The 10,960-nt window shown below is 39.3% G+C and overlaps 1 protein-coding gene across 5 annotated transcripts; it reads right to left on the minus strand.

Annotated features, from left to right (window-relative positions):
- Positions 1-457: 457 nt before the first annotated feature.
- Positions 458-10,436, minus strand: LOC149554740 (uncharacterized). 5 transcript variants are annotated; one of them, XM_089828781.1, is made up of 19 exons: positions 10,121-10,393; positions 9,746-9,992; positions 9,358-9,465; positions 8,841-9,224; positions 8,113-8,435; positions 7,962-8,019; positions 7,743-7,855; positions 7,598-7,639; positions 7,268-7,508; positions 6,748-7,165; positions 6,400-6,460; positions 6,053-6,124; positions 5,820-5,891; positions 5,122-5,410; positions 4,913-5,012; positions 4,686-4,797; positions 3,947-4,216; positions 3,441-3,752; positions 458-3,333 (listed from the first exon to the last, which is right to left on the minus strand). In XM_089828781.1, exons 4-19 carry the CDS (start codon positions 8,941-8,943, stop codon positions 1,216-1,218), a joined length of 4,704 nt encoding a protein of 1,567 aa, XP_089684907.1. In that variant the 5' UTR covers positions 8,944-9,224; positions 9,358-9,465; positions 9,746-9,992; positions 10,121-10,393; the 3' UTR covers positions 458-1,215. The 5 variants fall into 5 exon arrangements, with proteins under 5 accessions (XP_089684907.1, XP_089684905.1, XP_089684906.1 ...); XM_089828779.1 differs by having other exon boundaries at positions 8,113-8,447; positions 10,121-10,364; XM_089828780.1 differs by having other exon boundaries at positions 9,746-10,436.
- Between the last annotated feature and the right edge of the window lie 524 nt (positions 10,437-10,960).

A 10,960-nucleotide genomic window follows, 5' to 3' on the forward strand; every position in this document is an offset into this window, starting at 1 on the left:
CATCCAGATACAAATCAAGGTCGATGGACTGCATATATTGGTCGCTGGAAAGCAAACCCAACAACGCTGGGACTACACCGAATTGCTGGAAGAACCGCCATAGGTCCTGCAAGTCTTATAAGCCCAATAGTCTCATGTAGAAAGAAATCAACCTACTTGGCAAACAAATGATATTAGTTCGATTCAAAAACTACAGAGTTAAATCCTGATAGCAATATCACACTATCTAAAAGTTATTTTCTTTCCTAAAATTACAAATTATTAGTTAAGGAGAAGGGAAAGTAGATTCTATCTATTGCATTACAAATGTAACCTACAGCAACCAGCTGTGCCTAATTGAATGCAAATGTTGTTCTTATTCACAATTAAATTGCATTGATAAATTGTGTTCTTTTAAACTCAACCTAGCTACACATGGCAACTTCTCTTTACACTTTTATGACACATCGAAACAAAATTTGTAACAGGTTATTTTCATACAAGTATTGAATGCCTCTGTAATTAGCAGACCTATCATATACTCACACTAATTCCATCTCCCGCATCAATTGCTGGCAAGAGTTCTTAGTTTGGTCTCCCTGGCAACACTGCCAGTAGTGTTATGTAGAGAGAATAATTGAATGTAACAAACAATATAAGATACTTCTTCCTTACATGGACAAATGGTTGGTAGAAACTTTGCATCCATCTACGAACACAAATTTACAAGATGATCATATTGCGTCAATATGTAACAAAATGAAACAGGATCCTTCACTTCAGGTTGTTGCATCTGCTTGTTTAGCCAAAAGCATTGATGCTAGATTGTTCCATAAATTCCTCCAGTAACTTTATCCATTCTGATGACTGATCAAGGTCCATGGCTATTCTTCCTTGTTCAGGAAACCACCTAATAATGTACTCTCTGCATACCTTGGCCACATCGTAATGGCATTAATAACCAGGCTAGGCCATATAATCTATACAGATTAAAGCTACACAACTACCCGCATCGGTGGTTCCTGACACTTTGAAAAGAAGCAGAATGGTTCCTTTGACCTGATAGAGATTTAGCAGAGATCTGTATGTATCTGTCACTTTTGATATCTGTTTGCCTGTTCAAATCATGGCATTTTCTCAGCTGAGGAACAGATCTACAAATATCTTTAGAGTGATGCTCTTTGCAGCATTAAATACCATCTAGCTGACATCGAACTAGGCACCTTGATGACCAAATCATTGGTTGGTCTTTTCACTAAGTTTTTCAACTGCAACAGTATTAGGCAAAGGCTGCGATAGTGAATTTGGATAAGATACAGGAACTGTATTGCTACTGCTAACGTGCTGCAGACCTGAAACTGCACTGCTGTGGTTATGTGAGTAACTGGGTCTATCATTACAACTTAACTTAGAACTAGTATCCCCTGCTGATTTTGGAGTACTTTTCCCTCCATCAGAAATTATACTTCGAGAAGCATGTCCGGCATCAACAGCACCTGCATTATGTGGGAGGTTCCCAATTGCAGAAACCCCATAGGGCATTGTAAGAACTGGCTGGAGATGTTTAATATGCTGCTGTTGTATGCTCCCAAGCTGCTGCGTCAGAGATGCAGTCTGCCCTGTAGGTTGTTGTAACTGCTGCAATGTCTGTTGATGATGCAGTGTTGATTGTTGAGACATCGGCTGGGAATGTACTTGAGACTGTGTCCTCACATCATATTGGAACGGCTGGTGAATGAGAATATGCTGGCCAAACTGAAGATGTTGCTGCTGTGTTGAAGGATGCTTATTTGATTGGTGATAATTTTGTAGCACAGGTTGTGGATGCCGTGTATGCTGTTGCTGTTGCTGCTGGATACTGTAATGGTTTTGACCTGGGACTAAGACTGATACCATATTTGCTGCTGAAACTCCTTTAGCTGAGGTGGAAGTCATGGGTGATTTTTGCTGAGATGAATGAGTATCTTTGACTGACACGGAATTTTTGGTGGGGGCACCTACCCCAGACTTTGACAACAAGTGAAGAGAAGGCATAGGAGACATTGTAGAGGCAGATGAAGATATAGAAGGTGCAGTTGTTATCCTTGCTGAGACTGAATTCATTGCAGGCTGTTCACTCCTTGATGGTTGCCCCTGAAGTTTACTAGTGACCCCATGCAATGCTTGAGGTGGAGTGCTAGATGCTGCAGGCAATAATGACCCTGCTGATGCTATATGAGCATTTTTCAGCTGACCTGGATCCTGCATAACATGACTATGTCTCAACACTTGGCTACCAAGACTTACATTTTGCGATGGGATATGGATACCCTGTCTGGTAGAAAGCTTTCCAGTTGTGCCTTCTGAAAATGTAATCACATTAGAATTAACAGTGCTCACCCTTTTGGAGTCCATGTTTGTTTGGGAACATGGCATGTTTTGAGAAGAATCCCATTCGAATCTCAAAACATTTGGTTGGTCCAATTCACACTTAATAGATTCCTTTTGATTTTCTTCATGTCCAAATTTGCCATAAATCCCTTCATTGGCAGTTCTTCCAGTCTCTGCAGTATTAGCTGTCCCCCCTCTTGCATGTTGTCGTTGGTGCATCTTTTGATCATGGTAAACATGTGTGCTATATTGGTGCAATTGACCAGCACTTGTATGATTTTGTATAGAATTCTGGGATTGGGCATGCCCCCTCGCAAGATCAGCCATGTTTTGGAGAAGCTCACCTTGGGATGTCATGATTGATGCAACACCTGGTATCCCCACCAAATCAGGCCCAATGGACCCTCTATTCAAAGGTGACTGTGATACCCTTGAATCAAACTCATTCAAATCTGTTTGAAAACCAGAAGCTGTCATGTGATATTGTGGCACAAGATAGGCTTTCTGTTGTTTCTGTACTTGAGCTGTTACCTGTTGTGGGGGTAGTGGCTGTGCTTGTGCATGTTGTTTCATTTTACCTGTTTGCTTTCCTCCAAAATTTGACACCAGGCTAAAATCCTGTGAAATGATAGGCAATGCAGCAGTGCAACCTGTAGGTGCTGCTGGAGAATTCAAACTTGTAAAATGTTGGTTATAAATACTTCTTTGTACTGCTGGTATCTGTTTTTTTCCAGACCTGTTTTCAACTGTATTGTTCTTTTCATTCAAATGCTTTGGTTGATGTGATGCAGCTCCACTTAAAGATAGAGTAGCTTGTGATGTAAAAACCTCTTGATATTGCAACTGAGAAGATCCAGCAGGAGCAAAACTACCCTGAGAATTCTTCGGTTGCTTTTGAGTAGCATTTGGTGAGGTTATGTTGGCTAATTGTTGAGACACCATATGAGTGTCATAGAAAGGGTGTTTGCTAAACCCATGAGATACCTGCAAAAGATTCGCATCAAAATTGATGAAGACAAAATATATTGATGCTTCTCAAAATTTGAAAGCTTGGCAAGAGCCTAAACAATGTTGAAGAATAAGACATCAACCTGTTGTGGTAAAAGATGTCCATAAGCTGATCCAAAAGCATTAGTTGAAATAGGGAAAGGAAAAGTAGGCTGCTGAATAACTGGATTCAATAGTTGAGCCTGTAAAACAGCAGCAGATGCCTCACTTCCATCTAATAAACCATTCCCGATGCTACCAACAGCAGAACTGCACGTTGATGCAGAACTGACACCAGAGATCATAGCTGCAGTTACCAAAATATTGCTTACTGCTACATTAGCAGTTCCTGTGCCACCGCCACTAACAGAAGCTGCAGGTGATACAGTTACAGGCAAACCAACAGCAGATTCATTCTGCAGAAAACATACAAAAGTTGTACAAAACAAGATATCTATAAGAAAATGTAATAATAAATACTTAATCCATATACAGATGGTCACATTTAAAATTACAATACAACAAGAAGTATTAAGTGGTTCTTTTGTCCAGTTTGGATTTGCTTTTCTAAAGATTTTAGTTATACGGTATCCAGGCCTGAATTTACTACCTTCTCTTTTGCTCCATTTACATTTGTAGCAGCCGGAGCTGCCCCAATAGGTTCTTTTTCCTTAAGGGATCCCACAGATCCAGGTTCAAGAGTATTAGATACTGGTGTTCCCATTATCCCTTTCCCATACAGGACCGTTGGACTTCCATAAGCAACAGTCCATAATGAATTAGGTTTCATATGTTGTTGCCTATCAATGAAGTTGCTTATATACACATGTGTTGCACAGCGCTTTCTTAATTGCTGTGGTGGCAAGGGAAATGAAGGAAGCTGCACAAAAAAATTAAAACATAAATATAGTCATTAGCTAATAGTGAATAAACAATTCAAGAAAAGGCATAACTAAACAAATTAGTGATGAGTATACAGAATCTTGTTATAGAAACTGCAGTATTAGTTATTTTTTCAATAATTTAAAATATATATAATACTTTTAACAAATGTGATACATAAAATCACTATCAGCAAATCTTAACTTGTAACTAACATAGAAAAATTTTCCTATAAAAGACAATGCTTCAAATGCAGATTATACACATCATTCTTGATAACATATTCTACATTTTCTATGCTTAAAAATTGCAGGATTTTCAATAAACAATTATATTGGAACATAGAGAGCAGCATGATTTAATGAAAAGCTCTCCATGAAAAAATAATATCCCACTTGTTTATTAAATGAAGAATACCAAAGAAATCATAACATATTCTACACTGAAACTGGAGTAAATGATATCACCTGTGATGTCATCCTACTGTTCTCACTTGAGGATGTTCCTGTTCCTGATAGAGTTGTTGGCCATGTGGAAGCCCCTGCAGCAGTTGTTCCTGGTGTCACAGTTGGGTAGTACCTGTCATATAATGTAAACAATAATTTTGTGAGAGAAAAAGAAAATGTAGTCTGCCTTTCTTCTTATTAAAACCAAATTTTCAGAACGAAAGACAGCTGCAGCCTGTCAACATTACCCTAAGTGAGGAAAACCTCCAGGCCACCCAGCCACAGAAGCAGGTGGAGGTGTGCCTTTTAGGTTACTTGTGGTGGTGCACTTTGCCGAAGCATTTGAATCTGAACACCATTTCAAGAATATTAATAAAAGTTCGAATTTTCTGACACCAAAATTATAGATGAAAGAAATCCAGAGGAATGTCAAGTGATTTAATCTTTCCAGATATACCAGATTTATGTATGACTGCATCTTGTTTGAAATTGTTTCCTGTTCCATTGAGTGTTTGTTGAGCCACTTGCTGCTTGACCCTATCCTTCAGAGCATCTGTCTTATTCTTCTTTTCTTTGATCATGCCATTATCTTTTTCAGTTGTCCAATCATTGCATTTATGATGAGCTGGACTTCCAATAGCTTGTTTAAATTCTTTATTTAATTCTATGTTCTTGCAATTTTCAACCTGCTTTCTCTCTTTCTCGACTGAAGCAATTTCAGCTGAACGAATGGTTGCCATATCCACCTGACATTGATCCCTTACAAAAAGTAAGTAACCTAGGAGCTTCATTGGCATTCAGTCTTAAAAGGTCTAAGAATCTACTTGATTACAATTTCGAACCAAACACTAGTAGCTAATTAATAATAACCAAGACCAAAATGGCATCAGCATTTTTAAGTCATTTAAAAATCACCAGTTGAATATCCCAGTCCAAACTGAAATGGAATTTAATGTTGAAATGGCAGGAAGCAAGAAAAGGTAATAAGTAACTGCTGAGAAAACTGCAGCCAATACTAATGAGGAGAAAAGTGTATTCTGGACAACAATAAGATATTTAAAACTGAACACGCAAAACGGATGCGTCCATAAAATGAATGTGAGCATATGTTGGTTGAGCACATAGTAAGATAGTTCAACAAAATCATGGACAAACCTCATTTTTCTCAGCAGCGTCATTGATATCTGAATTTGAATTGTCATCACCTTTGTGATAATCAGGAAGTGCCTGCAAAAAGATGTAATGAGATAAAAAGGTAAAGAGAAACAAATCGGTTCAATGAGAAATTAACACGGAAAATCAAGGGATTTGTTGATGCTACTGTCATATAAAACTTTAAGAAAAATACAATTCATAATACTAAGAAATTATGTTACTAATGGACAAACCTGTTCTTTCTCCTTCACATCAGGCATGTTTGAATCAATAAACTCGTAAACCTTGTCACCTTGCGGGGGTGCCTGTAAAATAAAGAGCAAAATAATTTAACAAATGCGCATGCTAAAGCAGGAAAATTTAATTAGGAATTCCTGCATTGTCAAGTACCTTGTACGGTTTTTTATCATCTAAAGATCTAAGATTTTCTAAACTTGCATATTGAAGTCAATGCAGGGTCTAATACATGACATTTATACCTTACAGCTTCAAGACAATATAGAGAACTAGAGAACAAAAGGAACAAATCCTAACTTGAATTAAAATAAAATAAAGTCAAATGAGGAATACCCAGGCATACCATCAAATCTATTTCAAACTTGTTAATTGGACCGCCATCCTTTGGAGCCAATTCTAATGGTCTGACAACAATGCAGAAGAGATTATTAGATGGGAATGCCTGAATCAAAATTATTTGACCATCTACCTTCCTAATAAGTTTCCATCATTAACTAGGTTACTTATAGAGGTGCACCAACCAGCCACTGGGAAAGCGGTTGATGGAACACTAGGAATGTTAGTAGCCCTGTAAGCATACCACTGAAATTATGCATTTATTAATGAGACTACATTTCAATTTCAACTCTAATGAAATTTGTTTCCCTCACACCCCACCAAAAGAAAAAGGTGTCAGCTAGACAAAACTTACCTATTCTCAAGCTCTGGTTTCTGTATAGCTTCTCTTTTATCCAATTCTTCTGTGAACTCAGCACACCTGTTGGGCACATTGACTGGGACAGCCGAGTTTAAATTAGAGAGCTTTTCTGATGGTTCACTTGTGCTTTGGATGTCCATTGATGCAGAGTTGCTTTCTGCTATTGTTATTTTTGCCTCATGGTCTACAGGGTTTTCCATCTTGACTTTCACACTGGCAGAAGCTGCCATCAATCCTGTCACAGCTGATACTGAAGTACCTCCTTTAGGGCTTGTCCTGGACTGCTTTTGTGATTGGCTTTTCTCAGAATCAAGACAAAGAGCTTGGCCAACTGATGAACAAGGATCAGTAACTGATGCAAGCTCCTCATCCTTTGTTTCCAAACTCATTCGTGGGCGCTTCTTCTTCACAACTGCAACCATAGAAAAAAATTAGTATTGTGGGCTTACTTCAGACATGAACTCTTAGCCAAACTTTGGGATTATAGTTATACCAAATGCACAATAAAGAATACCTCCTTGTTGACTCTGGGCAAGGGAGGACGATGGTGAAGCTGCATCAGCAGTTGCTGCTCTGGGGCTTCTCTTCCTATCAGGTTCTGTAGAACTACTTGCTGATCCTGATTTTGCTGCAAATAGTGGCTCAGCTTTTTTTTCTGGACATAAGGGCACTGTTTCAGCTGTGAACATTCTTGCAAGATCATACAGAGTTTCTGCAACCTCTACTTCTGCTTTAGATACTTTTGCGGAAGATGTCTGCATATAATAGTGCAATGTTCAGAATTGCCTAGAATTAATCCAATCCAACAATTTTTTAGCTCTCCTTTAAAGTCAGTGGTGCATACCTTTGCCAGCTTAGCAGTCGGAGGCTTCAGATTGTCAGATTTCTGCAATAAAAGAAGCCCAAGGCACTGAAACTTTGAGAAAATCAGAAGAGAAATTCATTCGTAATCTGCAGATACATTATGAAACAGAATATTGGGTACTGACCTTCTTTCGACTAGGAGTACCAGCTGCATTGGAACTAAATGGAGCGGATATTGTAGTAGCATCATTCTGAAGATGCTTATGTGAGGTGGGGTCTTGTTGCCGTCTTGTCATAGCTGTTTCAATGGAAAACACAATTGCTGGTAAATTAAGTCCAAAGAACAAAAGCATGGCCAAACATACTAAAAACGTCTGACCAGAATTAAATGAGTTTTAGCAAACCTGTTCGCAGCTTGCGGGGAACTGCTGCTGGGTCAATGGGACTCAAATCTTCCCGGGACTGAAATCAAATTGAAGAGAAGTGTCAAGGAAACATTCAAACTCAATACCACGTGTAAGATAGACAAATTTCATATTTATTAAAAAAAATCACCTTCCCATGGAGTTTCAGCTTCCAAGGGCGCCCTTGAACAGTTGGCGGTGGCAAGTCATCATCGTCCTCGGACCTGCCCATTTCGGTATCATCGCTATTATCATCCATAACAGCGGCAGAGGCGGTCGACAAATGATTTAGAGGCTCTTGCAATCCAGGACGCTTCCTCTTGTTCTGAGATCTATCTAGGTCTCTACAAGAGTCATCTTCCTGAAAGGAGGGAGACATGCGTCCTGCATGTTTCTTTGATCTACTATCTTGCAATCTTGGGCTTGTACTGGGATTGCTCCCCATTGTGTCATCTCCATCTTCATTACTGATAGCTGTATTATAAACTGAGCTTACGTAAGTAAGATCAATTTCTAAGAATTTTGCTACCATACCAAGTGAAGAAAAAAAGGCAGTATTAAAGCTTCAGATCAAACTCTTCTTGAAAATAAACCTCTTTTTTCGTTCTGGAAATTTCTGAATCAGGTAACAGTCAACAAAACTCAATTTTCTAAACTAACTAACTAACGATAGGTTCTACATGGGCAATAATCAATAGAAACAATCTTCTAATTCAAGAAACCATTTTGGCCTAAATGTGTAACAGTCCTTAGACACAATCTTCTACAAAAGCGAGCAAACTGTGAAAGGTCTGAGAAACCATTTTGGTCCAAATAACATTAGAATTCGTCTCATCTGGAGTCAAACAGTCAAACTTTATTTCTTGATTCGTTCCATACCTGGTTGATACTTGAATCCAGATGATGCCCTGGATCTACGGGCTACAGAAACATGCCTCTTACCAATAACTCCCCCGCGCCTAACTTCACGGTTCTTCTCCATAATTTTTCACCGACATAACACACACAAAACAAGTTGCAACCCTCAAAATCGCCGGCAGAAATGCATCAGATATAAAAAGTTACTCCACATTTATCCAAAAACTCTTCCTCCAAACAAAATTTCTACACGAAATCCATGATTCCATGTCCACTGTCAAGAGGGCTTCTACTTCAAAACTCTAGCAAATCCATACTCTTCCATAGCCTCCAGTCCGGGATTCACCAAAACTATCAAATTCGTCAAAGTGTTTACAATCGTTTCTGGTGGAGTCAAACGAAACGCTGCCAAACAACAAAGAAGAAGAAGCATGTAAAGCTCTAAACGGAAAATAATGTCAATAAAGAAATAAACCATACAAAACTGTTGCTGCTAAGAATCACATTTTGAAAGGATGATATAGGCAATCCAACGTACAATAGAACGAATTTGAGAAGCGCTGAGCAAGCTTTACCAAATCACTTCTTCCCCATAACCTTGAGGCAATCGACTGGGTAAAAGCCAGAGCTAAATCGGAATAACAAACTGCAAAAGTCACCGCCATAAAACATTAAATATCATAAAAGTTGCACTGAAATCGAAAAAGAAGATATGTTGCCAAACTACGGCAGCCGTAAAACAATTTCCGATCATTAATCACAATAAAAGCCACATTCGAACAAAACGATGCGATTTATCCAGAAACTTTGACAAATCCTACACTCTGCCTTCAAATCCTAAAGTTTCTTTCCCGCAGCTTTTAAACAGACAGACAAATTTAACTAATATTTCTGTTTAAAATTCATTAAATCCATTAGAAATAAACCTGACAATTTCCTGGTGCAATCTCTAGCAAGCTGTCATTTAAGGTTAAATGCTGAATAATCATATCCTTTCCAGTAATGGACCATTAACTTATTCAAGTCTTTTATCTTCACTTTAGGGTGTGTAAGATTGTTTCAGTTTTCCTGCCGACAGTCCTCAAGAATCCCCAGGCCGTTCACGACCTGCACCGAATCCACTTCCGAAAATGTCGTAAATTTCTCAAACTCTCGGATTCCTCAGCGCCGGGCCTAAATCAAGCGAAAATTCCAAAAACATTTAATGTTCTCCGTCATTAATACACCTCCGAACCTCCCGCCGGAAAAAACAACGATTAAAACTCAAAACACCCGCTGAAATGCAAGCATTTCCTGCCTACCTTCAACTAAAAAAGTCCCGAACAAATTTATTCTCCCAAAAAAGTCTGCCCTGGGCAAATCACAAGCATAAATGCAGGAAATTGAACTGAAATCCAACAATAACCAGGAAAAACTATTTCTGTGTCGAATTTCGACGCGGAAACGGAGCTCCGCTGAACCTTTCCCACCGTAAAAGGCCGTTCCGATCCAAACACTCACGCAGATTACGAAAACGTACACAAAAATGTGTGAAGTCGAAGGAATCGGCCTCTAAATTTGCAGCAAAGTGGATTAAAGAACTAAAAAGCTCTAGCTTTGTTTTCTTGAGGGTATGATAAAAATTCTCGAAGGCGAACTCCAAACAAGCCTAGAGCTGACATCATCCTCCTCATCCAACGGCTCTGATCGCCCCAGCTGCCTCCCCTCGCCATTCACCGTCCGATTTCTCCACCATGGCAGACACCTGGGAAGAGCCACGTCACGTGGTCAAGACAGAGCCACGTCATCCCATCCTCATACGTTGACAGACTCCCCGCCAACGCCCCTGCAAACGGACGGTCCACGATCACCACCTCAGCAGCGCAGCTCGATCGGACCGTACGATGCCACAACAGTACAAGCATTCGTTAGTCAAAACATATACCGAATAAAAATAGGATAAAGACTTATTTAACATGATTTTTCAATTCCCGAAAACTGAGGGCCGAGATCTTAGCGTACGAACACGATCGGACGGTCCACATCGTCTTAAATTATCCTCTTCGTGTACTCTTCACATTATGAGGATTTCGTGAGCATTTCGTGACAGCCCTGAGAAAAGCCTGGCAGAGGACTCTTGCGATTGCTTCTTACTTGAGGTA

Source organism: Cupressus sempervirens, chromosome 5 (genome assembly GCF_028749045.1).
Source record: "Cupressus sempervirens isolate cs-2001-9-10 chromosome 5, ASM2874904v1, whole genome shotgun sequence".
Taxonomy (NCBI): domain Eukaryota; kingdom Viridiplantae; phylum Streptophyta; class Pinopsida; order Cupressales; family Cupressaceae; genus Cupressus; species Cupressus sempervirens.